We start from the raw sequence: 25,476 nt of genomic DNA, 5'->3' as shown, positions 1-25,476 counted from the left end.
ATTATCATTATCTAAATGAATACCCATCTGAAAACTTAATCATAGAAATCGCGATTGGAAATCAAATAATAGCTCTTGCAACAATTTATATACCTCCAGGTTCTTCCCCACCAACCAAATTTGTGGAATACATTGATTGTAAATACAGTACGTACATTATTATCACAGATTTCAATATTACGTCATATACGCAGCAACAACAAACCACCTACGACCAACTATTACATGATATCCAGGGTGTTGACTTACCCTTCCCCTCCCCCACCCGCCCTATATCACAAACGACCCCTGATATTCTAATCCTTACCCCTAACCTAGCAACGAATTGTGACATCACTTTGCTTCCTTCAATAGGCAGTGACCATGTTCCTACCCTATTAACCATCACAAATGTCCTAACTAACCCATACCAACATACCCGACGTCCTCCACCAGTCAGACAGTATAATTGAACCGACTGCGTAGCATACAGGCAAACAATAACAGACATAATACACAATACTGACCCACCTACATCACTGCATGAATTACATGACGTAATTAAGACATTAGAATCCGCACTAATTACTGCCGACAGACTCCATATTCCTCGCCACACCTCCCATCCCTCCAAACCTCGCCTCCCACCTAAAGCACTCCAGCTATTAAAATATTCCCATGACCTTTACAAGGCATACCTCCGCACCCGTGACCCAAATAACCTCCGCGAACATAGAACTACCCTTAGACATGCTCGTTCATTCATCAAGGCTATGCAAAGAAAAGCCTGGGCAAATACTTGTACTGAATTATCCAACACAACTGATACTCGCAAATATTGGACCAAATTAAAACATCTGACACACATAAAGAAATCCTACCCCCATTATCCAATAATACATAACAAATCCGCACCCAGTGATCCTAAAGCAAAGGCCTACATTTTCGCAGATCATTATAGAGTAATTTTCTCGCCGTCTTCCGACCCCCATTTCTACCATCCTGACCACGCTGTAATAACCGAATATGCGGATATCACTCAACCTCCTCTTCGACCTAGCTTTGAACCTCCTTCCGCCCCTGATTCCTAACATCTCCTAAATGTTCCTATTACAGTACAAGACATAAAAGACGTACTCAGGACCAAAAAGAACACTGCCTCTGGTCTAGATCAGATTACTTACGACACATCAAAGAAGCTCCACATCCCTTCCTACAACTCCTAAGTGCAGTATATACTATCATTCTCCATACTGGATTCTTTCCTGCCCATTGGGGACATGCTACTATTTTGTTATTTTTAAAACCTAAAAAACTACCATCCCTCCTAAATTCATATCATTCTATCAGCCTTCTAACAGTGTATTCTAAAATCTTAGAAACCATTCTCGCACGCCGTATATATTCCTATCTCAACTCCCTCCATCTCATACCTCAATCGCAAGCCGGTTTCCGTCCTCAGCACTCCACACATGACCACCTCTTTCATATCTCTGCATCCTTCACAAAATATTTACCTCCCAAAAACCACGCAGCCCTTATCAGTCTAGACGTTGAGAAAGCCTTTGACAAGGTACGGATCGACGGACTGATATTTAAACTTCGTCACCTTCCGTTACCTGTGACGATCATCCGTTTCCTCGCCAACTTTCTTAAATCCCACACAGCCCAAATCAATATCCATAATACATTATCCTACACCTTTTCTATTAAAGCAGGAGTCCTGCAAGGTAGTCCATTGTCACCGCTTTTGTATATCTTGTTTTGTATCGATATTCCCCAACCTCTTCCCCCACTCAGATTATATCAATTTGCTGACGACATAGCAATACTGGCTCTAGGAACTAATAACCAATCCCTGCAATCCCAATTACAAACCTACTTAAATGAGCTCAAACAATGGCTGAATCTTTGGCACATCAAAATCAATGTAAGCAAAACACAATTTATAATTTTCCGCAATCTTAAACGCAGATGCTGTCCTACTAACCAAATTTACCTATCCTTACATGATCAACCCCTTACCGAAACCACCACTCTTACCTACCTAGGCATCACTTTTCAAAATAATTTAAAATGGAATATACATTTGGACCAGATTTACAAAAAGGCATCCCGCAGGTTTCACCTCCTCCGCTGGTTGTTAGGTCAAACCTGGGGATTAAAAGCAACACAGATTATAAATACGTACAAAGCTTTTGTTCAACCTGTTATCACGTACGCCTCCCTTCTCCAATACCTCGACATATTAAAACTAGACCGTCACGCCATCCGACTGGCTTATCGCCTCAGACCAGAAACTAGACTCGAAGTAGTAAATGACCTTTATACATTCCCAACAATCCTTTCTCATCTACATTCTATTCGTCTTCGTTATTTACAGAATGCTGTCTCCTGCAGCTCATCTTAACCTTTAGAAGCAATTAACCTTTCTCCTCTCGCCACCGCCATCCTTACAAACCAACCAACACCTCTTATCAAACACCTCTTCCCACCATCGACCTCAGTCCACAGCTAAAGCTAAACGCAAATAAAGTTATGGACCACTGCAGATCGCACAGTTCTGACTGAGGTTCTTATTCCGATTATTTTTCCATTGCCACCTTACACATTTAGTGGAATTAATGGTGATACCACTGCCATCTCTGATTACATTTGTGTTCAGTGTATGTGTGACTTCTCAGAACTTATGACGACTTGGCTTTTCACTTGGACAAGAATTGGTTAATAATATCACGTTACTGCTTGTACATTAAAATCCGATCTTGTTTATCACTTCATTCCATATTCTTTCTCTTCAAGAAAACAATGTTTACTGTTCTTATGTTAAGTTCGTAGTGATTCGTACTTCAAGAAACAGACTTTCATTTCTGCAAATGTGTTCTACAAAAGAAGAATTTTTTTTTTTGGACTTTCGTAAAATGTGTGCTTTTAGCACACACTCATATAAAACATTTCACATCAAATTATTGTACATGTAATCGGCCAAAGAGTCCCTTTGTTGGACTGATGGCCCGCTCCCCTCACGGGGAGAATGAAATAACTATATGAATAAAAAAAAAAAATCACCTGCATACACCCAGCGTCAGTGGGTAGGGTCTGATACTAGACTCGTCAGAGTGTAATGAAACTCTGCTTAATAGAGCAAACGCCTGAAAAGCCTTACATCTGATACATATAAGATAAAAACACAAGTTTTGTTACTGTATGGATTTTATTTGATGTGATTTGTTTACTTATCAACAGTGTCAATAAGTCTCCAAGTAAAGATGAAGTAATAAATACAGCTAATAACAATGCTGCTATTACTACTATTAACAATAATATACATTATATACATATTTACAAAATGCATACAAGAGGACATAAAAACATGAAAGTATATGTACATTTGAAATGACTGATACACAAGAATCAAACCTTCAGTTGCTAAATACGTAGAAAAGGATACCGGGAATTCCTTGTCTATGAGGCATCGCGCTGTTGGACGATGCGCTAGAATAACACCAGCTGATTCCTTCTCTTGTCATAAGAGGCAACTTAAAACGGGCCCAAGGGGCTCGTAATTTGGGAGCGTGGGTTGACAGCTACAGAGCCCTGGTGTTGCTTCCAATTACTGTACTTGTGCCAGGCTCCTCAATTTCATCTATCCTATCTGACCTCCCTTGTTCTTATCTGACTGATGGTATTAGATCATCTGAGGCTCAGGGAGTCTTTCATATTCATGCCGTTCGTGGCCCGTGTCTTTCTATGGTCAATACCTACTTCTTTCGAAGTGTAACACCCCTTCAAATTTTCTTTCTTATTTCTGCTACGAGCATGGTGTCCCAGTTATACTTCCTCTTAAAATAAACATCTCCCCTATCATCTCCTATCACTGCTTTTACCTATGCACACACATTCAACTATATTTCAACACCCAGGAATTCAGTGACAATACATTGCTGAAACAAAACCACATCATTTCCTATAACTGCCTGTGCTTATGCAATCAAAGCCAATATCAGCACAATACTTGAATGTGCTGCATAAAGTCTGGGGATTGTGACTGCTTTGTCTGTGGATTTATATTTCGAAGTGTTGGACCTTTTCCATTTTTCCTGCTGTGATAATACAGGATTGTTTCCTAGTTGTACTTCCTGTTGAAACAATCACCACCACCAGCACATACCATGTGGATCACAAGTTCACATATTCAAACCAAGCAGATGTAGTCACACCCTCCACGTCCACGTCTCGTAGAGTATCCCCTCCACGTGTGAGTCCAGCAACAACAAAATTAATTAAAACTTAGCCATCCATTTCCCTGTGGGTGGAGGCGATAGAATAACACCAACGGTATCCCCTGCCTGTCGTAAGAGGCAACTAAAAGGGGACCCAGGGGCTCTCAACTTTGGAGCATGGATTGGGATCCACGGGGCTCTTAGCTGTGTCCTGACATTGGTTCAACTTACATGTGCCAGGCTCCTCACATTTATCTATCTTATCTGACCTTCCCTGGTCAACTCTTGTTCTTTTTCTGACCCCCACAGTATTAAAGCACTCAAGGCCTAGGGAGTTTTTCATTTTCATGCTCTTCATGGCCCTTGTCTTTCTTTGGCTGATACCTTCATTTTTGAAGTGTCAGATCCTTTCCATTTTCTTTTCTCTCTGATTAGTGTATTACAGAGGATGGTTACCTAGTTGTACTTCCCCTCAAAGCAGTAATCACCACCACCACCACCACCACCTCAGCCATCCAGTAGAGTAAAATGGAACTCAAACTGACACACAGGCAGCATAAATGGTGTCAAATTAACATGCCGGCATAGAGTAGCTGAGGCCATACAATTGTTGTTGTTATTATTAACATAGAATGTGATTATGTTCTTAGTTATGAATTCTGATGTTTAAATAATGTTGCTTAATACTTTCTGCATAACCTTCGTATAGTATTATGTTAACAAGAGGGAGACAAAGATCATGACACGTCCTGTAGGTCATCATGACGATTACAGAGACGAGTCCCAATCAGAGGACTTGGAGAAGATGTTGCTGACAAACTTCTGGTACTTGATGAGGTCACTTGCACTTGGTTCTGAGGCTCCTAATGTCCCGCAGTCTACGTAACGCTGGTAAACGCTTTTTGCCGCTGGACTCACACGTGGAGGGGATACTCTACGAGATGAATCTTGTAGGAAGCTGCTCTGCTGGACCAACCGCACTGTCCTGTTGTAGTCCTTCTTATACGCACTGCGTCCAATCAGCACAAACCTGAAACATGACAGAAAAAAGTAATTAGTATGACATGTCAAGCTAAACACTCCTGTACTGGTCATATTTTACCACTACTGTTAGTCATCCAACTGATTTTATTTGCATTTTTGACTTCAAAATATTTTGTGGTTAAATGAAGATTACAGATAACAAGTAGCAAGTTGTCAAAATTTAAAAGACAAAACAGTGTTAACATTCTCTGTGCAGATGTTGGTAATTCTGAGCAGTCAGTGACTCTGTGTGGAGGACAGGACCTGGCCATTCTTCTCAGAATAGTTTCCTCTCCTCTACAGTGAAGAGTGAATTCAGTTAATACTGTTTCTTTTTTTTTGGAAGAAAAATTAAGTCAGTTTATTCTATTTTTCTAATCATGTAAATGATCTGGCATTACCAACACCCAATTTTTTTGGTAGAATAATATTATTAAAACAGTGTCCTCAAAGCAGCTTTCTGGACTACTAGTTTTCTTTTGTGTGACATTTCCACATTTTTATGTCATAGTTTGGTATCTTTTAAGGGCTATCCAGTGTCTTTAGGTCGTAACCCCCTAGTGGGAGGGGTGGTAGAATAACACTCACGGTATCCCCTGCCTGTCGGAAGAGGCAACTAAAAGGGGCCCCAGGAGCCCTGAACTTAGGAATGTGGGTTGGTAACCATGGGGCACTTGGCTGAGTCCGGCAACTGTTTCCACCTACTTGTGCCAGGAAGATTTTCATCTATCATATCCGACCTTCCTTGGTCAACACTTGTTCTTTTCTGACACCAATGGTATTAAAGCACTTGAGGCCCAGGGAGTCTTTCCTTTTCACACCCTTCATGGCCCTTGTCTTTCTTTGGCTGATACCTTCATTTTTCCATTTTTTCCCTCTGATTAATGTTATATAGAGGATGGTTACCTATTGCATTTCCTCTTTAAACAATAATCACCACCACCATTCTTTCTTTGGCCAATACCTTCATCTCTCCTTCACCTTTAGAGCTTTGCAGTCGTATAACGTACCTTTCATGGAGGGGAAATTGTGGAGTGCACTCGTGCTGTGCAGGGACACGGCTCCTGGACCGGACAAAATCCACAATTGAATGTTAAGCATTTTCAGTGACCGAACTTATTCAACAGAATATGGAGTGAAGGAGTGTTTCCATCTCAATGGTGTGAGGAAATAGTAATACCAATTCCCAAACCGGGAAATGATCAAAAGCTTCTGGATAATTAAAGGCCAATATGTCTTACAAATGGACTATGTAAGCTGTTTGAAAGGATGGTGAACCGGCAACTTGCGTGGGCCATGGAAGAGAGTGGTCTCTTGACTATCAATGTGGTTTCCGCTCTCATCAGTTTGCCACCGATCATCTGGTCAGACTGAAGAGCACCATTCAGAAGACTTGTCCTTTTCTTTGAAGTTTGGATAGGGAATGCTTTTTCTCAATATTACATTCAAGAAAATTGGATTTTCACCGGGATCTGTACTGAGTGTCAGTCTGTTTGCAATTGCCATCAACTGCATACCCCTGTGCTAACAGAAGGAAAGACAGGAAAAGCAGCCAGATTGGATGGAATATACCCAGAATTCCTTATACATTGTGGCCCCTGAACAACCGAATGGCTTTCTAAATTTTACAGCAATATCTTACATGTTGGACAACTACCATCAATACTCAAAAGAACAAAAATAGTAGCAATCCTTAAACCAGGGAAAAGTGGAGACAGTGCAGAAGATCACAGACCCATAGCCCTTTTAAGTGTCTGCTACAAACTACTGGAGAGAGTAATATACAATAGAATCTCAGCCAATATCCTAGAGCACATACCACTTGAACAAGCTGGCTTCAGACCAAGCCACAGCTGTACCGAACAGGTGTTAGCCCTAACCACCCATATTGAGAGAGGATTTCAAGATCGAAAGAAGACCGTAGCAGTGTTCGTGGATCTGTCATCAGCTTATGACACCGTCTGGCGAAATGGAATGATCCTCAAATTCCTGAAGTTAATCCCTTGTAAGACGCTTGCCACCCTGCTGAATAATATGTTGGCTAATAGAATGATTGAAGTACACCTACACGGCAACATAAGTAAAACTTACAAACTGAGTGACGGATTACCACAGGGATCGGTACTGGCCCCATTGCTCTTCAACGCATATACAGCAGATCTACCTTCAACTAATGCTAGGAAGTTTATATACGCTGACGACATCTGTTTGGGAGCCCAGTCTGGTGATTTTGCTGGAGCAGAAACCACACTCACTAAAGATCTCTGCAGAATTGATAATTATTTTAAAACCTGGCGACTGAAACCAAACATAACAAAAACAGAGGTCAGCTGCTTTCATTTGAGCAACAAACAAGCCAATTATATCACTCAGGTTCAATTCAGAGGTCATATACTGAAGTTCAATCCTCATCCAAAATATCTAGGCGTTACCTTGGATTGACTCTCGACTTACAGCGAACATGTATGCAAAACATCTGCCAAGATCAAAACCCGCAATAACATCCTGCACAAACTCACAGGAAAAAGCTGGGGCCCATCTGCATCCACCGTCCGAACTACAGCACTTGCGTTAGTATACCCAGCAGCCGAATACTGCTGCCCAGTATGGCTCAACAGTGCCCATACAAAGAAGATAGACACTCAGTTAAACGATACAATGAGGACTATATCAGGAACCATCCAATCCACACCTTTGGATTGGTTACCAGTTCTTTTGCTTTTTTTTTTTGCTATTTGCTTTACGTCGCACCGACACAGATAGGTCTTATGGCGACGATGGGATAGGATAGGCCTAGGAATTGGAAGGAAACGGCCGTGGCCTTAATTAAGGTACAGCCCCGGCATTTGCCTGGTGTGAAAATGGGAAACCACGGAAAACCATCTTCAAGGCTGCCGACAGTGGGGCTCGAACCCACTATCTCCCGTTTACTGGATACTGGCCGCACTTAAGTGACTGCAGCTATCGAGCTCGGTTGTTACCAGTTCTTTCAAATATTCCACCTCCTCATCTCCGAAGACAAATGGCACTGAAGAAAGAAATGGCTTAAATGCTGTGACAATCCTCTCCTACCAATACATCAAGACTGCCTACGTGAAGATCTCAGGCTGAAATCTAGGAACCCTTCTTGATTACTAGGAAAGAGGCTAGCCCAAGATGAATTTCATACTAACACTGCCTGGCGCAATGGGTGGGCAGTTTCAAACCCTGAGAGATTAGGTCTCATTTTGGATCCAGTTATGCAACCTCCTGGTTTCAACTTACCCAGAAAAATATGGTCATCACTTAATCGGATCAGAACTCAACATGGCAGATGCAACTTCTGGAAACACAAGTTGGAGATTACCAGCGACCCTTATTGCGACTGCTCTGACGTGCTTCAGACCGTTCAACATATCGTCACAGAGTGCCCACTCCGAAGATTCAGTGGGACAATAAAGGACACCCACGAGGCCAGTGATGAAGCTGTGAGTTGGATAACAAAACTGGACATTCAGCTTTAGCAGCAATGCAGATATTGATGAGCTCAAATGTATAAATATTGTTTGTTTATTACATACTTGTTCTGTGTGTATAGATGAAACTATTTTTCGTGTAATTGTACATATTTGTAAATAACCAAATTGTAACAATGTATCCTCATGCCATACGAAATATATATATATCAACTGCATAGTTGCCACTGCTGGGCCTGCAGTCATTCCATTGCTGTATGTAGAAGATTTAGCTCTACATTACAGCTCTGGAAGGATGATGTTTGCTGTGAGAAAGCTACCGGGTCGACAGATGGACCCTACAATACGGCTATTGATTTCAGTCGAGAAAATGTCAGTTGTACAATTTATCGATATTGGCTAGTGCATCATGAACCAGAGGTCCATTTGCAAAACAGTGTCTTACTAGTGGTAGACACCTGCAGGTTCGTAGGTCTCCATTTTGATAAGAGACTAATGTGAGAGCTGCACATCTGTCAGTTGAAGGTTGCCTGCAAGAAGAGACTTAACAATTTTGTGTTTCTCATTGGCATCTCCGGGGGGGGAACGTGCGGTGCTGGTATGTTTTTATACAGCAATGGTTCTCTCGCAAATAGATTATGGTAATGTGACTTATGGCTCAGCACCAAGAACTATGCTGAGCCTTTTAGACAGGGTTCACCATACTGGAGTTATTTTGGCAACGGGAGCTTTCTGTATTAGTCCCTATTCGCTAACAGAGATGCCAAAACTGGCCAAATGCCACACAGCTGGTTGGGATTCAAATTGATAGCTTGTGCTGTGAGTTAGATATGGCTATTGGTTGTTGTCTTGAGTGGACTTCTAGCAAGATACATTTTTGGTTAGTTCCATGACCGGATATACGGCTTGAACTAATTCGTGGATCCAAGGTAAACATAGATGCCTCTGTTAATTGGAGGTATTTTCTGGACTTCCTTTATTAGTATCTGGCTGCAACACGTCTTAACTGATGGTTCTAAGATTGAAGAAAATGTGGGATGTTCTTTTATCTCTGATAATATCAGCATGAAGATCTTGCTTTCTAGTGTCTGTAGTGTGTATTCTGCAGAGCTTTTGGCCATCTTACAAGCTCTGCATTTTGCACCAGTTGACAAAATTAACCACTTTCTCATGTGTACCAACTCGTTAACTTCTCTGCAGTCTATTGACACCTGTTTCCCGCAAAACCCACTTGTACAGCAGATTCATGACTTTGAAGAACTCAGGATAACTTTCACGTGCTTCCATGCCACATTGGGATTGCGTGAAATAAACTTGCAGATGAAGCTGCAAAGGAAGCGGAACTTTTACCTCCTTTAAATCTGTGAATGTAGCTGCTAGGTATATTTGTTATCAGCTAATGTTGAATCATCTTGGCATCCTGGCATTTAAGGTGGGTAGCTATCCAAACTCCCAACAAGCTGAGAACAATTAAGGAGACAATTACCGTGTAGCAGCCCTTTTGCGACCTTCATGGAGAGGCCATAGTGTTGTGTACTGCTGATCTTATCATTCTCTTTATGTGTGGGAGGGGAATAATATCTTTGTAGAATAATGATTAAAACAATGCCTTCAAAGCAATTTTTTGACAACATTTTAATGATTTTATGTCATATCTGTCTCTGTGTGGGTTGGTAGAATAACACGTACAGTATCCCTCTGCCTATCGTAAGAGTAGACTAAAAGAGGGAATAGGGGTTCTCAACATGAAAGGAAACTCATGGTTTAAGAAGAAAAAGGAAAGCCACAAGATAACATGGTATAGCAGGGATTGGTCACTGAAATCAGTTGTGGACTATATGCTCTTCAACTGTGATATGAAGAGGAGCATCATAAATGTGATGGCAATACCATTAGAATTAGATGGTAATACCATTAGAAAGTGACCACTGGCTGTTATTATCTCCAAATACTGATAGAAAGAAAAAGTACAGAAGACTAGGAAAGGAAAATGAAAGTATGGAAACTGAAAGAGAAGGAAACCAAGAAAGAGTATCGAGAACTAACAAGGAAGAAATGAACCAAGACAGGAGAGGAGGAATGGGAAAGATTAAAAATACTTTGGTGGAAGCTGTGGAAATAACATGTGGAAGGACCTGCGGAAGGAAGAAATGGAAGGTAACACCATGGTGGGATGACAGAGTGAAAGAAGCAGTAGGGAAAGAAAACAAGGCCTTTTGGGCATTGTTCCAACAAAGAACACCAGAGGCAAGAGAAGACTATAAGAACTAAGTTAACGGATGGAAGCTAAAAAGGTGGTTATGGAGAGGATGAGGAAATGGATGGAGAAGTGGACACAGACGATGAAGATAGCACAGGCAATCAGAAAGTATTGTATGGAATGGTGAGAAATAAAAGGAAGTGTAGGCAGAGTGAAGTGGAGAGAATAGAAGATAAAAATAGTAACTACTGCAGAAAAAGGATGAAACTAAACTAATCTGGAAGGAATATTTTTGAGGACCTCCTGAATGTGGATGGATTAAGTGAAGAAGCATACCGAGGAAATTGATGACAGGTGTGATAAAATGGAGGAGTTAACGTGGGCAGAAGTGGAAGAAGCTCTGAAGAGCTGGGAATGGCACCAGGAGTGGATGAGTTAAGTGTGGAGATGAAAAGAGCTTCTGGGGAAGCCGATACACAGTGGTTATACAGGATGATATGGGTAGTGTGGAATGAGAAAAAAGTACGAGAAGATTGAAAAGAAGGGTGTAATGGAAAGGAGGCAGAAGAACATGTGAAAATAACCGTGGTATAACCCTGACATGTCACTGTGCCAGGATCTATGAAAAAGTACTGGAAAAGCGAATATAAAGTCAGTGGAAAAAGAATTCAGAGAAGAACAGTATGGCTTTAGACAAGAAAGGTCTATACTATTGACCTCATATTCACAGTGAGGCAGCTACACGAGCAGCACTATGAGTATGGGGATGATTTGGTGTTAGCCTTCATGGACACAGAGAAGGAATATGACAGTGTCTGTAGAAACAAGATGATCTGGGAAGCTATGGGAGCAAAAGCAGTAAATAAGCAGATAATGACAAGGGTGAAAAATATGTATGATGGAAGTGAAAGCTGTGTTAAAGTCGGAATTGAAAGAACTGGATGGATTCAAGTTAGTAGATGCTGTACAGCAAGGATCTGCTCTCTCACCTCTACTATTTATAGTGGTGATGGCTGATATAATACAGGAGGTAGCACAGACCACTGGGGGGAGAACAAAGAAAGCAGTTTTTTTTTTTTTTTTTTTGCAAGTTGTTTTACATTGCACCGACATAGATAGGTCTTTGATATAGATATGATATAGATGTTGATTCCCATAGGGAATCTGAAGTATTTGTCCCGAATGAGTAAATTTATAATACCAATATAAATGGTCCGTTATTGGACATTAAAGTTTTCCAGCTAACTCATTCCTGGTTGCCAGCGTTTCGCCCTCGTGTGCTAGTATTTAAGGTTAAGAATTTCATTCTTCGGGTTCCGTATTGAATCAAGATTCACAATAAAGAAAGAAAAAGATAAGATCCACCTTTTCAATACTACATATTACGTGAAAATTTCTACATTTCTGTTAAATCATCACGTTTACTGTATGAACTTTTGGTACCGGTTTCGACAAAACTAGTATATGTCATCATCAGCCTAGGACAAATTATACAAAGACAATAAAATATATTGATCATGACTCTTATAGTAATATCACAATAGTAGTTTAGGAAATATACGTGTTCAAACTAAAATAGTATTTACATATATAAGCTGACAGTCATTAATAATTTATTATTATTAATATTATTATTTTTATTATTAATATTGTTTTACTGTATTCAATCCACTTCTTAATACGATATAAACAAACATATAAGAGGACAAGCTGATACAAAGAACTTACCAATGAACACTTTACTTGTCAATATCAACCTGCAGTGAATTGATCTATTTTGGTTACATTGGACACTGTACTAAAACTCTTCGTCTGTTATGTCCAAGATGAAGCCCTATTAGAATATTCTTTACATTCTATTGTGTAGATACTCATGTGAAACAACTTATGACTAAGTGTTTGTTTACTTCTTTTAGGATGTCAAACATGGCTATAAAGCCTCCTTAAAAATGAACCAGACTGTTCAACAGATAAAAATACGATAGATTAAAAGCTGATAATTATATTTTACTACAAATATATACTGTAGTATAAAAACCAAATTATCTTTTAACAGGTCATTCTTTTAAATTATAAATACTGCACCCTACGGGTCAGGGTAACCACAGTAATTCCCAACTAGTCAGTTAAACACATCTCAGGGTATCCTTGCCTCCAGAAAAATGGTTAATTTTTCTATGTCTGGTTTTACGTGTGTCCGAGGAGAAATACCGGTACCATAGGCAGTTCAAAGAAAGTAACGATGCCATGCACGGTGCAGAGACAGTAACGATACCATACGCTCAGTAATTGTTTCGAGAACGCAAACTTCAGTCATCCTTTTAGAAATAAATAAAAAATATATATATATATATATTCGCACAACGAGATCCTTACATTCTAAATAAAACTATTAACTACCAATATAAATGAAAACTCACTTCATTATATAAGAAACTAATCAAGAAACACATTTATTATATTATCAAGTTTCGCAAAAGAAATGGTTAATATCAGGTATGTCTCATTAGCTTCGATTATCAACTTAATAAATAAATATTTTAATCAATGAGTCAAATATCTTAGGTCAGCGCTGCCTATTTCCTAAACTAAGCTTTCATCTTAATACATTGAGTAACGTATTCCTGAAATGAATTATCTTCCATTTAAAAAAATACATTTGGTCACAAGAGTATATTACTTCACAGTCTTTTGGCCACGGTCGAAATTCGTTATTTCAATAAATTATTCCATCAGTCACGGTATAATTATATACCTCATTGAAATACAACCATCACGTTGTTCAAGTCTCTACGAAAAAGAATTGAATTTGAATAATATGTCCTGAGTACAAATATCAGTGACCTATATTATGTTGAAAGGTATCTGAGTTCGTTGGTGCTGGTTAGCGTGAAGAAAATGAAATATTGAATGACGCACTAAGTTCCTCGGTCCTACTGCCACATAAATTACGGCTCCTAACTAAGTATTCACTCTAATAATATTCCATATAAACAAAACATCGATGATATCCTACGTAAATGTCAAATAAATTCCCTATTCTAGCAAAATAATTTCTTATGTATCGTATACCAGCTCGATATACATACAGCCAGTAAGCATTTATCATATATATGTGTGCTAATGCCAACACAAAGATATTTCAATACTACATTACGTTACTACTTGCATACACGCTTATTCTTCCATGCAATATCCATTCATTCAGTATATGACATAATCATGTATTCATTTATTCATCACCGGTTGTTATTCCAGTCAAATCACTTTCACACATCATTAAAATATACGAAATATTATTATTGTTCGTACCTTGCTGTAGTTCCTCGCTGGGGCATGCTTATATTCTGTAATGGCACTGCATGTGCTCCAACATCACATATTAAACATATCAAATATGCTTTACTTCCTATAACTCTGCGCAATATATCATTTCAAATACTATACACACTTCCTATATCTCACCATTAACCTCCAATTCAATTCATATTTAACTCATCTAGCATTCACAACTAGCGCGTTTAACCTCCAATACTTAATTATACAACGATATGTATCCCATCAATAGCGCAGAATTTGTTCCTCAGAACGCATTTTTAATCTTGCAATTCCGTATATAACCCCAAATTCAGTATCTTTCCTTTTAATAAAATCATACAGCAAAGAGTATGGTAACTAGTCTTAATCAATTCAACGTGCGTCCCTCTGTGACGTAACCGGGTTTGACTATTACTACATCACACATGGACCTTCCTAACTAACCGGGATTCCTTGAAAATAGCTGTTGCACTATGTCGTATTTTTAAATGGTATTCCTTCATCCTTGGATAAAGTAATGTAGTAACACGCTATCACCTCATAACGAGATGTCAACTTAAATATTTCACATTGCACTTTCTTATATTCATAAGCACACTTAATTATCTCATGCTTAGGCTATTCAGATCTACTGTATATACTGGTAATACTCCACATAAGAAATTATATTACTTAATACTATTACTTAGCTCGCCATTCAATATCTCGGGCCTTAGTTGCTTCTCGGTGCGGTCGTAGTCCTTGGGTCAGGAACTGGGTAGAAATTCCACCAGTGGGATGTCAGGTAGAATGATCTCCTTCGCACGGGTCGGGTGGTTTTAACGGCCAGGACGACATCTCCCTCCAGGTTGGTCTATGCCGATTTAGCAAGCCATCATCTGCTCAGCAAGACAGTAGACAAAATGCGATGATTCTGAAAAATATAAGCTCATCATAGTTCTGCGTAGAATATATATTTTATGGTGACTGCTTCCTTATTTGGTTTTCCTAGTGATTATTTTCACTCAGCGTGGCTTAATCTCGAGCTCTCTCGTCTCAATCAAGTTCCTATTTTCAAACGGCTTTGCGTCTGAGTATCTGGACGTATTATTCTAAGCTTCAGGATTTTACTTGCTCTTTCCAGTATTTTAACGCTTATTTATTCAATTCGCTCAATACTTCCTTGTTCTCAGCGTAATACTTCTTGCTAAATGTTGCCAATATTGCTTATTTTAGAGTGCGAAGTTCGATACGTCTTGTTCTCACCGCGTCAATTTTTCAAGTCAGTTTTTTGTAATAATCTGTTTTATCCTTCTTATTTTTTTAAAAAACAATTCTATCGATTCTGCACCATTGTACACCGCCTTCATAGTGGTAGGTTTAAGTTAGTCAAGGCCTCCTAGCATACATCAATATCGATATCTTGTTATACATTTCTTTGCCTTGGCTGGCCTCTACCTTCCGTAGGCGCCATTTTGAATACGTCCAGTAAATGCATCGGGTACAATACTAAGGTGTACACCTTATAAAAAACGACCACTATTATATTAATGACTATCAGCTTATATATGTAAATATTATTTTAGTTTTAACACGTATATTTCCTAAACTACTATTGTGATATTACTATAAAAGTCATGATCAATGTATTTTATTGTCTTTGTATAATTTGTCCTAGGCTGATGATGACATATACAGTAGAAGTCAGCTATAACGAGTACGGCATATAACGAGAACCCCGTTATACCGACAATGTTTTGCTGTCCCTTCAAAATTCCTATATTAAACTGTGTATTATCCTTTGATTACAGCGAGAGCCCTATCACTGACGCATCCGTTATTACGAACGATTTTTCCGTTACCGATATTTATGCATCCCAGCGATTATCTTTGATATCGTTTCTTTTTTTCTTTTTTTTTGCTAGGGGCTTTACGTCGCACCGACACAGATAGGTCTTATGGCGACGATGGGATAGGAAAGGCCTAGGAGTTGGAAGGAAGCGGCCGTGGCCTTAATTAAGGTACAGCCCCAGCATTTGCCTGGTGTGAAAATGGGAAACCACGGAAAACAATTTTCAGGGCTGCCGATAGTGGGATTCGAACCTACTATCTCCCGGATGCAAGCTCACAGCCGCGCGCCTCTACGCGCACGGCCAACTCGCCCGGTGATATCGTTTCTTCACTATTTCCTTTAGCGAGTTCTCTCGTCGACATTCGAAGGCGATGGCAGAGTCGATTATTAATACCCGTCGACTGCTGTTCCATAAAGAATATTAGAAATGAAAGAGAACATATTTTCATAATAAATGCGTAAATAACATGTCCGATAACATTTCTTAACATGTTAGAAATAAAGGCCGACTAAACGATCGCTTAATTTTAATGCTAAATACTGCAATTAAGTAAAAATGGGATACACCTCGAGATATGGCAGACTGCATAATTGATTTCAGAGGTTAGTTTATATTTTCTCGCGTCGGGTTAAATTACAGAAAGGTTATTATCATGCAAATTTATAGCGAGAAGGTTATCATTTCTCTACTGACGCTTGAAGTATGTTTTCATCATATGTATAGTACAGTTAAGTTAGGATAGGTGACGCTGTTGAATAAGGAAACTGAAAGGTTTGCAACAAAATGCGATCGATCATCTTTGGTACATTATTTTTTCTCACTATGTGCATTTGCGAACTCTCTCGTCGACATTCGAAGGCGATGTTGGAGTCGATTACAAATACCCAACGACTGCTGTTTTCTATAGAAAACTCGAAACGAAAGAGGATAACAAGTTTTTGTAATAAATGCGTAAATAACATGGCCGATAGCAGTTGTTAACTCGTTAAAAATAAAGGCTGAAGTAAATGATCTCTTAATTTTAATGTTATATACTGAAATTAAGTAAGAATGTGATACACCTCAAGATATGGCAGAACGCTGTTACTGCTGTGTGTGTGCGCTCCCAGTTTTCGATCATTAGCAGGTGTAGTAAAGGCGTACTTCGTTACGAAAATAGTGAATTTCAACTTTAAAAAGTGTGTGTTGTTTACTTCACGACATCACTCTGTGCTGTGCAGTGGATTTTTGCAAATATAAACAAGATTTAAGTATGGGAAGAGACAAGAGGAATGCGGCCAGCCAGGGAACCAGGACCGAGACGGGGCCTGCAGCCGGCAGTGGTAATGAAGCTACCCTAGCGGACAGCATTGTTCAGCAGGTAAGAGAAGCTCTACAGTCGAAAGACATTCTCTCGGCTATCGTTGAGGCAATAACTGAAAGTGTCACAAAGGCCGTGGCTGAACAACTCAAGGCCACCCTGGACTTCAACACTGAGATTATCAATGAACTTAAAATTGATATTAAAAATACGGAAATTGCACTGAAAGCAGTGCAGGATGAACTCAAAAGGAGTACAGATGCTCTTTTTCAAATCAAATCAAATCAAAATCTCTTTATTTGCAAATGAGGTGTCTACCTCGGTGGTAAATGGTACACTAAAATACATTATTGTCAAGCACTAAATATTAAATTAACAAGAGAAGAAAATTTTCCTATAATACAATATTATACAATTTACGCTAACAATGTTTTCTATTAAACACACAGCTCATCCTTAATAAATTTATATTGTTTACAAAATTCTACTTATAATATCTCCTATACTACTTACAAATATAGTCAACTGATATACAGTATGTGGAATTACTTCAAATGATACTATACAACTGGTATAAGATTAATATTTACATTGCATTTATTTGTTTACTATTTTTTTTTTTACCCGTTCTGGATCCTAAGTAGCATAACGAACTGCTGCGTCTTAACCAGAGCCCCTTTTGCCACCACTTTTCAGAGTTCCTGAAGGGCCTTCACAGCTACCGTAGCGGTCCCAGGGCCCTCGAAGTCCCCACTGTACTTCACCCCTACAGGCAGTCCCCTACTTTGGCTGTCCAAACTCCTTAGACCAGGGGATGGAATTAATTTATTCACACACATTTTTTAAATTTACAATAACCTGCACTGGTCGAATGCCCTCTAACACTTCATTTATTTTCTCTGTTGCTATTTATTCTCTTCTTGAATATCTGTACAGATTTTGGAAAAGGATCAAACACTACCCCTGGTAAACTGTTCCCCTCCTTCACACCCATCCCAATGAATGAAAATTTACCCCAATCGCTTCTGCTAAAGTTCCTTCTAATTTTATATTTGTGGTCAGTCCTGCCGATATAATTATTTTCCAACTGAAGCCTCTGACGGATATCTCCCCATGCTTCTTCTCCTGTACAGGCTCTATATAATCCTATAAGTCTAGTTTTCTCCCTTCTCTTACTTAAAGTTTCCCACACAAGTTCCTTTAACATTTCTGATACACTACTGTTTCTCCTGAAATCCCCTCTTACAAATCTTGCTGCTTTCCTCTGCACACTATCTATTTCTTTTATTAGGTATTCTTGGTGAGGATCCCAAACACTGTTTGCATATTCCAATAATGGACGAACCATACTCAAGTAACTTTTTTCTTTTAATTCTTTGTTGCATCCTTTAAGTAGCCTCATTATGATATGTAACGATCTGTATGCTTTCCCAACAATGTCATCCACATGACCCTTCCAGTGCAAATTACTTTCAAATCTCACACCTAAGTATTTGCACTTGCCATCTTTTGGGATAACTACCTCATCCAAAGTATATTCAAATTCAGTTTTAAAGCTCCTGTTCGTAAAAGTTGTAACAGTTGATTTGCCTCCATTAACCTTCATATTATTTTCTTCAACCCATTGTTGGATACTTTCAAGGTCCCTTTGTAATTCTGAACAATCCTCAATGTTGTTTATTTCCCTATAAACAATTATGTCATCTGCATACAATCTTATTTTTGATGATATTGTTCCCTAAATCATTTGCGTATATTAAGAAAAGTAACGGACCGATTATACTACCCTGTGCAATTCCCTTCCAAACTTTCTCTTCCTGAGATACATTATTTCCTACTTTGACTTTCTGAACCCTTGAATTGAGAAATGTTTTTATCCAACGTGTAACCCTTACGTCCAATCCTATTCCCTCCAATTTCTTTAATAATATTCCATGTTCCACTCTATCAAAGGCTTTGGAAAGATCTATGGCTATGCAATCTAACTGACCTCCTGAATCCAATTGATCTGATATGTCCTGCTGAAATCCCACCAGTTGTGCCTCACAAGAAAATTTCTTTCTAAATCCATACTGGCTCCTCATGAACCAATTTTTATCATCACATATCCCTCTGATGTACTTTGATATTAAACTCTCCAGTATTTTACAAACTATACTGGTCAGGCTGATTGGTCTGTAGTTCTCTGGTTTCCTTTTATCACCCTTTCCTTTATAAATTTGTATTATTATAGATTCCTTCCATTCCTTTGGTATTACACTATTATTTATGACATAGTCAAAGAGAAATCTTAAATAAGGCACTATGTACCACCCCATTGTCTTTATCACCTCCCCAGTAATTTGATCACTTCCTGCTGCTTTTCCTTGCTGAAGCAGTTGGATTTCTCTGAAAATATCTTCATTTGTGAACGAGAAGCTTCTTGTTTCCCTCTGTGTCTGTCCCTCTGTATCTTCTGTTTCGGTTTCGGTTTCCAACTCCTGACAATCATCTACTGAATCTCTAAATTCCCTACTAAAGAGGTTTGCTTTCTCAGTATCTGTTAAATAGTGTTCACCCCCTTCTCCCACCATTGTAGGAATTTGGATTCTTTTTCTTTTTTGATTCCTGATATATGTATACAGCTTTTCCCATTTCCCTTTGTGGTCATTACCCTCTTGAAGTATGCCATTCATATAATTCTCTTTTGCTTCCTTTTTCACTCTATTCAGTTTCCTCATTAGCTGTTTTCTAGTTTCTCTACTCTCCCTACCCTCTTTGATTTTCCTGTTTACTATTCCACATTTTCTCTTTAATTTTCTTATTTCCTTTGTATAATAAACAGGGTCTGAGGTCATTTTACCCTTCTTAACAGGTACAAATCTCTTCTCTCCTTCCCAAATGATTCCTTTAAATTTAGCCCAAAGTGTATCCACATTACTCCCTTCACTTATCCAACAACTGAATTGTGATTTAAGGTAAGTCCCAAATTCATCAACTTTAGTTTTTCTGTACAATTTCTTGTCTGGTGTAACCCTCTTATTAAGCCTTTTTGGTACGAGTCCTACATTCATTATTACAGCCTTATGGTCTCCTATTCCTTCAATTACCTCAGTTTTATCAACAATTTCCCATGGTTTAACCAAGAATACATCTAGTAAGTTATTGAGACGAGTCGGTTCTTGTACTACTTGTGTAAATCCTCCCTCCCAGATTAACTTATTTGCCAGTTTCTGTTCATGGGCTTCACTTGCAGCTCCATTCCATTCAACTTCAGGCAAATTTAGATTTCCCCCAATTATTACCATATCATTATTATTGTTTTTATGAGTATAATCTATTATTTTCTCAAAGATTTCTATGTCTCTTTCCTCTCTTCCAGGCCTGTATGTTCCTATAATTCCCACCTCCTTCATATTATCACAAACTAATTTTATCCCTAATATTTCATCCCTTTCATCGGTAAACCATTCATGTGAACAGTAAGTTTCCTTAACCAGAATAAACACCCCCCCTTCCCTTTTTATCTCCTCGGTCTCTACGATAGACTGTATACCCTTCTGGAAATACTTTTCTATTACCCACCCCTTCTTCCAACCACGATTCCACTCCTATCACCACATCAGTCTCATAAGATTCCATCAATGTACCGAATTTTAATTGTTTATTTACTACACTTTGACAGTTTACCAAGAGCAATCTCAGACCCCCTTCCTCCCTAAAACTTGACTGTTGCAATTGGGTAACTTGAAATTCCTTACTATCCTGAGTTTCTTTTTCTAGTTGACTGAGCCAGCTTGAAGTGCAGCTGGCTCTTTCTACTAGTTTTCCTGGTCAGTATTATAACTCAAGGGAGTTGCCTGTTTTACAGTACATATCCTAAGATTAATAAAATCTAGAACAATATTGGCTATCTTTCGTTTACCTGAATTGTTTAGATGGAGGCCATGTTTTGTATAACAGTATCTCTCAAAACTGCTGCATTCAATAACCTGAGTATTCCGAAAATGTTTACAAATTTTAACAATATCTGTATTGACCTTGTCCACTTCAATGTTCACATATGAGTCTCTACTCAAATCATGCCTGTGGGGCACGTTCACTACAAAGACGTTAGTGTGGGTCAGCTTCCCTAGTGTATGTTTAAGTTGTGGTCTTACATTCTTGGCGTCGTCATGAGCTACGTCGTTTGTCCCACCGATGATAAGCACTGCATCGCCGCTCCCGAAGTTCCTAGTTGCTGCTTCTACGTTTTCCAGAACATTGCTGACAGAAGCTCCTGGATATATTTCTCCGGTTGCTGCTATATTCTCGTCGTTAATCACTCCCGCAATTCCCCTTCCTTGGCTATCACCAAACACAGCTACCTTCGCTGATTTAGGCCTAACTGGGTCTTGAATCTGAATTCTAGGCCTAAATTTTAAACTCGGCACGGCAACGGCAGCGGCAGCGAATCGCGATGATTTGGTTTCACGCGCGCGATCACTTTCTTCCAGAATTAAATTATTTAGGGCAGAAAACCTATTTCTGATGTTTATTTCCGGAAATACAGTTGTAGATTTCTTAGCCGGCCATCCACGAACTACTTGACACCACATGCTTGAGTTTGTTACTTGTACTGGTATATCACTCGAAGAATGGTCAGTCCCAAATTCTAGCGATCGCAGTCTTTCTTTTAATTCTTGATTTTCAACTTTAAGAGTCTCATTGTCCTTTTTTAGAAGGTTTATAATTTCTAATGCACTTTTATATTCCTCATCGACTGTTTTCGGTGCTTCGTCAACGCCGTCCCCAACAACAACATTCCGAACACACTGCTCACAAATCCAGTCAACATTTTCATTAGTTTTTACGTCTCTAGGGCAATTTCCGTACTTATAATGCCACCATCGATCACACGAATCACACAACATTCCATTTTTCACTAATCTTCGACATTTTCCGCACTTTTCGTCACATTTTACGGTTAATTTACTCGGAGAATAAAACACTACGTTGTCATGACCGGGCGCCATTTTGAAAAAAAAAATCAAGCAATATCAACGTAGAGGAAGTGTGCGTGTGTTCGGAATTCCCGAATCACCTAATGAGAATACGGACGAACTTTCAGTCAGGTTGTTTAAAGATAAACTTGGCCTTGACATTGGCGTGCAGGATATTGATAGGTCTCACCGTGTTGGCAGGCCGGGGCTGGGAGTGAAACGCCCTATAATAGTGAAATTTGTAAGCTATAGGAAATGGGAGGAAGTCTTCCGTAACAAGCGCAGATTAGCAGGCACTGGAATCACTATCAGGGAGGACCTGACTGCGGCTCGCACTCTCATATTAAAGGCGGCTGTAGATAAATTGGAGTGAGAAATGTCTGGACCATACAGGGACGCATTGTTGTAAAAAGAGGGGAAACTAGACACAACATAACAACAATGGATGAACTGAACGCTCTCAAATAAATGAACAATACCATAGTGTAGTATCTCATCCTGTGCCTGTAGATTCTACTGTCAAATAGCTTTCTAGTTCCTCAACTGTTTCTTCCAATGTGATTTCTTCATTTGTAACAAATTCGTAAAATAGTCGTATAGCATTCACAAGTTCCACCCACACCTACAAACTCTTTCTCTTCTACTTATTTCTGAAATGCTTGCTGGCAGGTGCAGTTAAAGCCTGGGAGTACAGCACCTTAGCAAAACGCTACTCTAGACTAACTCTTCAACTGTATATTAGTGCAATTTTATTAGTATCCTTATTTTATTATTATTATTATTATTACTTATTTGTCTATTGAAATCTTCAAACATATGCTATGTGTATTTAATTATCTGCGTGTGTCTGTCAGTGTGTGTGCGCTATCAGTGTTTGTTCCAGGAATGTGTCACCTCCCCGTTAAACATGTCAGCAGCTGGTGTCCTTGAAACTACTGTTATGGTAGATGAGGCATTCCTGAATGTCATTGATCCGAGTGTATTCCAAGATGAAAATAACCCTCGTGTACTTTCACCAACTGTACCCAACCCTCAGCCTACTGAACTGCTATTGAAACAATCTCTGTCTCAGTTCTCGCAAAGTCTACAGTGTTGCCATATCAATTCTCTCTCACTCCTCAGTCACATAGATGAAGTTTGTTTGATAATATCAACTTGTAACATGCATATTATGTGCATTACTGAAACCTGGTTATCCAATAAAATTAGCTCTACCCTTGAAATCTAGAAGGATATAATCTCTATCGGCATGATCGCACTGCCAGACGCGGTGGTGGTGTAGCAATATATTGTAGAGATGATATTAAATTGAAATTAAATTTCAATTAAATGTAGAATAATTATCAAATCATCTGGCATCACTCCACATACGGAATATATGTTTGCTGAGACTGTAATTAACCGTCAAAAAGTATTGATAGGAGTTGTCTATAAACCACCGAATGTTACTAATATCTCTGACCTTGAATCTGACTTTCTCAAACTAGTACCAACCTACGAGCATATACTACTTCTTGGTGACTTTAACTCAAATATCTTAGCCCCGACTGGCAAATCTGAACGAATCAGCAACCTACTTACCTCCGTCGACATAACGATCTTACTGCTTGATGCAACTAATCATGTTCATACACTTAAATATACAAGCCATACTGGAATTGACCTCCTAGTTACAAATAACCCGCATAAAGTTCTTAAGTATGGTCAATTTCCTGTACCTGGCATCTCAACTCATGACTTAATTTACCTGTGCTACTCTCTACGTGTACCAAAATACAAAGCTAAATACATTAGTTATAGGGATCTGAAAAATATTGATCTACAACAACTCCAAAATGATGCGTACAGTTTACCTTGGGAAGATATAAAGCAGTTGCAGGGCACAGACATGAAAGTGAGAAGATTTAACTCTCTACTCATAGGACTATATGACAACCATGCTCCAGTTAGGCAAGCTAGAGTCACTCGCTTGCCTGCACCTTGGTTAACAAACGATATAAAAGCAACAATGGCTCGCCGTGACGCAATGTTCCGCCGATACAAGGAAACAAATAATGAACTAGATTTCGAACAGTATCGTCTTTTACGTAACAGAACAAAGCAATTAATTCGCAATAGCAAATTTAATCACATTAAAAATGTAACAGGGAACTTAAATGCACGTGAAACCTGGAACGAACTTCGAGCTATGGGTGTTGGAAAATGCAAAGAGCCACATATGTCAACTATATCTCTCGATACACTTAACTCTCACTTCGTAACTAACCCAATAAAGGAATCTCAACCTCAAAATCATATCAATCTAAATAAAATAATCAGTGACCCTACAGAAAACGAAAATAATTTCTCTTTTCACTCTGTCAGTGTAAATGATGTAAGGCATATTTTGAATTCAGTTAAGTCACAAGCTAAAGGAGCAGATAACATCCCAATAAGCTTTATAAAAAACATTATTGGCGCGGTCCTACTAATTATTACTCACATTGTAAACCACTGTCTCACCACAGGGACGTTTCCAACTGCATGAAAGGATGCTCTAGTAACCCCAGTATTAAAGCATACCGGTACCACAGCAAATGCGCCATCTGATTACCGGCCTATTTCGATTCTTCCCCCTCTCTCGAAAGTTCTTGAACGAGTTGTACACGAGCAGCTAGTAGAATTTTTAACCAGACATTCTCTTTTTGACCCATTGCAATCTGGTTTCAGAAAGGGACACAGTACTACGACTGCACTTCTTCGGGTAACAGATGACATAAGACTAGCAATGGACAAACGGCAGGTGACGATACTGACACTCCTTGACTTTAGTAGTGCGTTCGACATGGTAAATATATACATACTATTATCCAAGCTATGCTCTCTGCGTATCGGCCCGTTAGCCCTTAATTTTTTAAAGTCGTACCTTACAAATCGTTGCCAGTGCGTAGTGGTAAACAATCAAAGATCCCAATGGGCTGTTAAATCATCCGGTGTCCCTCAAGGGTCTGTTCTAGGGCCCTTACTGTTCGTCTTGCATATTAATGACATATCTTCCACACTTCAGTATTGCAACTACCACCTATATGCTGATGATATGCAGATATACAAACACACCACTACAAACAATTTACATGAAACAGTTCAGCAAATTAATTCTGATATTGAAAGGCTTACCACCTATGCTAAAAAAAACCACTTACTCA

General features: G+C 39.1%; 1 protein-coding gene across 2 annotated transcripts in view; it reads right to left on the bottom strand.

The window, feature by feature from the left end:
* Nucleotides 1-3,188: 3,188 nt before the first annotated feature.
* FIG4 (polyphosphoinositide phosphatase FIG4) overlaps nucleotides 3,189-25,476 on the bottom strand; it is a 171,862-nt gene continuing 149,574 nt past the window's right edge. For both annotated transcript variants that reach the window (XM_068225673.1, XM_068225674.1), the window contains one exon: nucleotides 3,189-5,232. In XM_068225673.1, coding sequence (XP_068081774.1) covers nucleotides 4,971-5,232 — 262 coding nt within the window. In that variant the 3' untranslated portion in view covers nucleotides 3,189-4,970. The remainder of the gene's footprint in view (nucleotides 5,233-25,476) is intronic.

This window comes from Anabrus simplex, chromosome 1, assembly GCF_040414725.1.
Source record: "Anabrus simplex isolate iqAnaSimp1 chromosome 1, ASM4041472v1, whole genome shotgun sequence".
Lineage (NCBI taxonomy): Eukaryota > Metazoa > Arthropoda > Insecta > Orthoptera > Tettigoniidae > Anabrus > Anabrus simplex.
The sequence above is the reverse complement of the archived record's forward strand: the minus strand, read 5'-3'. Positions and strand labels throughout refer to the sequence as shown.